Source organism: Ixodes scapularis, unplaced genomic scaffold, assembly GCF_016920785.2.
Source record: "Ixodes scapularis isolate PalLabHiFi unplaced genomic scaffold, ASM1692078v2 PGA_scaffold13__105_contigs__length_92229423, whole genome shotgun sequence".
In the NCBI taxonomy this organism is placed as follows: Eukaryota; Metazoa; Arthropoda; class Arachnida; order Ixodida; family Ixodidae; genus Ixodes; species Ixodes scapularis.
Genome location: NW_024609839.1, coordinates 57,499,987 through 57,505,986, shown reverse-complemented (window position 1 = coordinate 57,505,986; position 6,000 = coordinate 57,499,987). Strand labels below are relative to the sequence as shown.

General features: G+C 49.2%; 1 protein-coding gene across 1 annotated transcript in view; it reads left to right on the top strand.

Annotated features, from left to right (window-relative positions):
• Positions 1–428: 428 nt before the first annotated feature.
• Positions 429–6,000, top strand: part of LOC120848855 (teneurin-m-like) — a 65,865-nt gene continuing 60,293 nt past the window's right edge. The window contains 1 exon segment of the mRNA XM_042289912.1: positions 429–590. Within this exon segment, the coding sequence (XP_042145846.1) occupies positions 458–590 (133 nt within the window). The 5' untranslated portion in view covers positions 429–457.

Here is a 6,000-nt window from a genome sequence, read left to right as displayed (position 1 = left end):
GAAGATCCCCGCAGCCGTTATTATGTGAGAATTTTTTTAATTTGGTGAAAAACCTCATGTATTCTCTATGGGGCTCTCAGGTGCGCCCCCTCTTAAGTCCAGACGCAGCGGACGCCTGATGGGACCAATCAGACAATGTCAAGAGCGCACCATCATGATGTTCGTCATGTTTCTGTGCTCATCGCTAAACTAATCATGGAAATAAATAATCCAGTGACTTGCGCTTTTGACGCTGCTTAATTCGTCCCCTTGGCTCGTAGCGTCGGCTGCGTCTTGACTTCAGCTGAAACGAAGTATAGCGCGACAGTTAACACATGCGGGCAGCAACTTCCTGGTAGCCCTAGTAATACCTAACAATGAGTTCGGGCCGTTGGTGGCACAAGTAGTTCTATACGTACCAACAATCTTTTTGCCCTGGTGTCCAGGTGTTCCCGTGATCCCGCCCCGCAACCTGTCCATGGGCCGGACAGGGGGCGGTGGCCGGGCCGGGAGCTGCACGGGAGGCGCACAAGGCATGGCCCAGGACGCTGACCAGGACTACGAACTGACTTGCCTGGCTCGGACGCCGTCAGGCTCGCTCTTCGTCAGCGGTACGTCGCACTTTGCTCGCATTGTTACGAAGGGGAGAATTATCCGCTCTCCTGCTATCTTAAAAAACCTCTGACACGCCAAAAAAAAATGTTTTTTTTTTCATGCTAGGCGTTGAAATGGCATTACAAAAAAAATGTTTCACTATAGAGTTGCGTAGTTTTTCTTTTATAAAAAATAAAAATACGAGGCCCAATTCAAAGTTCACGCCAGTGCACTGTGACGTAACAGTGTACCGCAAGGTGTCGGGGCGGTGAGAAGGGACGCATCGACCTACGTCATTAAAAGTGGGTTCGCAGGAAGTCACGTGAGCTTCACTCCTCGTGCTCTCCGCGACCGACTTTTTTTTCTGCTCTTTGTACGAGCGATTGTAGAAAACCAAGTTTCAGTTCCACTAGCTCTTTATCGCTGCACCGTTGGTTAGTTTGCGTGCTGTAAAAGTTGAGGACAAAGAGTCAGTGGATCGACGTGATTACAGACGTGATGGAGGCCAATGATGACAGCGTTGCGAGTACAAGCCAGTGTACGAGTGCGTGCCGTCAGTCCGATGATACAGAGCTATACTGGGCACAAAAGAAGCTGCGTACGACACGTCCAATTGCATTGCTGAAGCTTCGGACGCCAAGGTCGTCGAATCAGCGTATACTCTCCAGGCTGAAGATGGCTGCCGTCTCTCGGAAATGCATGCAGTGTGATCTGTTCTTCAGTTGCTGAAATACTTGGACAGTCCCTCACACAGCACCTTCTAGGCATTGTAGTTGATCACGTCAATTCACTGACTCCTCTTCTTCTACCTTTACAGCAACATTAAGCGATGAAAAGCAAATAAAAGAAACCTTGTCTGCTAGGATCGCTCGGGGAAGTGCGGAGAATAACAAAAATATTTAAAAAATATTACACGCGCACGCGGTAAGCACGAGGAGGGATACAACTCACGTGACTTCCGGCGATGCCTCCCTTCTGACCGCCCCGACACCTTGCGGTACACTGTTACGTCACAGTGCACTGGCGGGAACTTTGAATTCGGCCTCGTATTTCTATTTTTATAAAAAAAAAACTACGCACCTCTATAGTGAAACATTTTTTTTGTAATGTCCTGGCATGCCAATTCAACGCCTAGCATGAAAAAAAAATTTTCTTGGAGCGTGTCAGAGGCTTTTTAAAGCTTGTTGGCCGCACTGCCTTATCGGCGCTTTTTTGTGCAAGGTCGCTATCTTTCCAGTCATTATTGTGCAATTTTGAGCGTGTTAAGTCGGTTAAGTTGGGGCTAAGGTGCGAGAAACATTGGCTGCCCCATTTGTGATTTGCACAAGTGGGGGAGCCGTTATTCTTGTGGTCTGGGGATATGTTTGGTGCCGATATTTATCGAAGACCTTATGCAAGTGTTAATTTGTTGCAAAGAAGGGTGTCTAAATAGACTCATATGTTCAGTGAAGGGCTCGCAAGTGTCAAAGGAGAATCTAGATGTCCGTCCGATCCAGGACTGACGAGGACGTTGAGCTGCACGCAAACCGATTGTCAGATAGACGATTGGCAGTGGATGATGGGACAATTCATTTGCAAGTTGGTTAAGGCCGTACTAATTTATGACAGGCTTGGGTCTGGAAAGGTTTTGATTGAAATAATCTTTGCGGCCAGAGTGCGAGTAGTTTTTGAATCGCCTTCGTAGATCATCTCTTTGTTACGGAGCTGCCCGTAGACGCCGCGTCCAAAAGCCCCCTCTGCCTCCACGAGAAGCACAAAAACGGTAGCACGTTGTTGTTTCTTAGGGGGGGGGGGGGGGGGAGACTGCCGGCTATGGTAAATACAGTTACAGATAGTTTGGAAGCACAGCGTTCCCTCTTTCATGGGAGATCCACTACTAAGTTGATCTAATAACGTTGGCTCGCCGCCTCTGTACATGGCGTTCACTGGCGTCACGGTGAGATGACGTTGCGTTGAGACGACGTCAAATGCAAGCCATGTGTAGCTCTAATGCATGCTTCGTCAGCTGATGAACGAAAGTGTTCCATTGTTCGCATAAAATTGTATTCGGTACAAAATTATTTTTGTAACTTACAAGTCGTCTCGAGGACAGATCCCGAGTTGGCGTGTTCCAATCCCAACCGAGCTGCCCGCAATCTGACGGAGGCTTATTGCGGAGTAGGCGCAGTGTAACCAAGATTTCGGTTGTATGTACAAAGATTCACATGCGGTGGAAAGTAATCCTCAGTCCTTCGCTAGGACGTGACAGGCGCCCTTCGTTCGTTTGTCACGTAAAATTTATAATATTGATTGTGAAACTTACGCCAAAGCTTGTTCCGATAGGCGGGTACGCCGTTCCTAAAATCGGTTCTATTCGTGGCATTTGAGTTTGAACACTGTCTTTGAGGAATGGGGGAAAGCACTTCTTGCGCGCGCATTTATCCGAGAAAATAGCGCTTTTGAGGTCACGTTACTCTGATCTCGTTGTCCGCAAGATCAGAAACGTTCCAAGCGGATCTATATGCCATATTGGAACTGTATGGTCCCTTGTATATGTTGCGTCACTTATCTTCTAATTAACATCGTCATTACCTATACCGGAAGTTAATGTCGTCTCAACTGCGCGGACGCTTGTGCAGCAGGGGCATCAGAACTACGGGTTTGTAGCCTTGGATGCATTTCATGTCAAGGTGGGGTGGATAGAGCGACGTATTGTGCGCTGAACGCCACTTGCGGCGAAAACTCCGCGTCGAAACGCTTGAACTGAATCACTGCGATCGATGCCCTTCTGGCTTCTACCAGATGTGACGTGAAATTGCGCTTGCGCTACTGTAGGAATAGGCTTTGATTCGGTCATCCCGGTCGCATTTCGTTCAGCCTCGGATCACGACGCGGAATCGCAAAAATTCAAAATGGCGACGACGACATCGCCAACACCTACTCTTCACGACATGTCGCTTCCTCCATTGTTGTGGTATAGAAATATAAACCCAAGCCGTGTGCAACCTAGACAGAAGGGATAGATAAAAAATGTAACGCGTGTTCCGGTAAAACGGTCTTACGACGCTCAGACACCTTTCATAGGCCAACTTTATTAAAGTAGCCCACCACCGGTGTGTGCCCCACCACTTCCGCTATAATCTCCACACGAGACATTTTTTATATCATTTCTTTTAATCGTTTAGCGCCGTGCACATTAGGTGCCCTGCTACTTTAGGGGTGGTAAAACAAAAAAGAAAAAAAAATGCCAACTTGACGGTGAAGCCAAACTTGCTGGCGACATCAACCGGGCGAAAAATGGCCTTTTTTGCGCTTTGTTTATTCTTGTTTATTTTATTTCTTTCTTCTCGCGTATCTTCCCCAGTCTCCAAAGCACTTGAGCACCGGCGGCTCCATTACAAATAAGGATGAAAGAGAAAGAAAAAAAATAATGCCTCGGCAAGCAAAAGCTAATGGTTTCTTTATTCTTTACTTTATTTGAAGCACGTATTTAAGTCAGTACCTTCTTTTCCACGTGAGGTACCTTGTATTCGAAAGCAATTTTTCGGAAGCCCGTCCACCCTAAGCTTATTTTCTTGTTTTTTTCTCGCGCGTGTTTTGGTTTTCTTTTTTTTTTTTTATTTCTTCGGTATTTCGCCCCTTTTTTTTTTCCGGAATGTCATTACACGAACTCGAGCCGCTTCTCGCAGCGGCGACGGCGACGCAAAACATGGCGGTTATCTGGCTTTGTCTATGGCTAGCCCACCGCCGGAGCCATTAAAGATCCAGGAAGCTCGCAATACCCCCTCCCCTGCAAAGAAAGTGCTTCTCCATTCTCTCAAGTATCCCCTTGAAGAGACAGCCACCCCCAACGTTTACAACGCGGCATCCTCCTGCCCCCCTCTGGCTTTTATCTTGTGTCTGTCCTGCTATCCTGCGCATGCTCTTCTACTCCTTTATTTTCCCGCTGTAGCGGAGCATATTTTCGGACATTAAACATTCAAAAGTACCGTACGGGGGCAGGGACCAACACGTTTAAAGGGAAGGGGACACGCTGTAAAATACATGCCCCAGCGCCGTCCGTCTCCCAGGCTGTTCTTTTCTGCCGTTTCGAGTTTTTCCTTCTAAAGGTCGTCCGGGAACAGAGGTGGAAAAGAGGAGCGCGAGCTTTCACCAGAAGGGTCCTCCCTTTCACGTTAGGACGGACCCCGGCGGTTGCCGTTGGTCCCAATCCAGCGTCGTATGAGTGTCACGTGACCCTCGGAAGGGGCGCAGCGACGCGCCGGGTGCGTGTTCACGTGGCTCTTTCAAAGCGCTGCATTGGCTGAGCGATGGCTCGTCAAGTCCTTCGCGATCCATCATAAAATGGAACGGAGCGTACGAGAAAAGCTTCCATCACGAGTGGAATGTCCCTCCCTTTCTGCTGCCTGCGTTCCTCTCTCGCGCGCGGGGAAGGGGGAGAGGGGGGGTTAAGAGGTTTTTGTCGAATTTTAAGGAGCGTAGCGGGTTGCGGAATTTGGCTAAGGTCTCGGAGGGAAGATAGAGCGTTGGGGCTTCATGAATCTTTGAAGAAGACACTTGAAGTGGTGCTTGGGCAGACGGGAGATGGCTTTTGCGATCGATCGTCAACGCTGTCCTGGCGTGGTGTGTGCCGGCCATAGGTCGGCATTTCCGAACCCATTCACTCACCATCACATCACTAATTACAGCAACATCCAAAAGTCACAGCCCTTCACATCACAAAGTACATTGACGTCCAAAAGTCACAGCCTTTCACATCACAGAGTACACCGACGTCTAAAAGTCACGGCCTTTCACATCACAAAGTACACCGACGTCCAAACGTCACAGCCCTTCACATCACAGAGTACACCGATGTCTAATATTCACGGCCCTTCACATCACAAAGTACACCGACCTCCAAAAGTCACGGCCATTCACATCACGGAGTTCAACCGGACAACAAACTCATCCCCATCACGTCACCGCAATCTCTGAACTCACAAAGTCATTCACCGTCTCTTCACGAATCCGTCAAGTTCACGAAGTACTTCACCGTCGCATCACGAATCCTATAGAGTTCATGAAGCATTCCCCATCCCATCACCGCCAACTCTGAATTCACGAAGTCGCTCACCGTCCCATCACGAGCTCATCGAGTTCAGCAAGTCGTTCCCCTCACGTCCGTGAACTGATCCCGTTCATGAAGTTGTTCGACCGGTTCGACTTCACGGCCCTTCACCGAGTCACAGCCGTTCACCGAGTCACAGCCATTCACCGAGTCACCGAGGTCACGGAAAGCGGCGTCGGCCCCTGCAGCCGCGGCCACCGCCACTGCCTCCGGCTCTCAGCCATCCTCGAAGTTCTTTCACAGCGACGCTGACGGCTCCAGATGTGTGTCAGTGTGTCTGTGTGTGTGTGTGTTTGTGTGTGTGTGTGTGTGTGAGGGGGGGGGGGGGGGGGGTATTG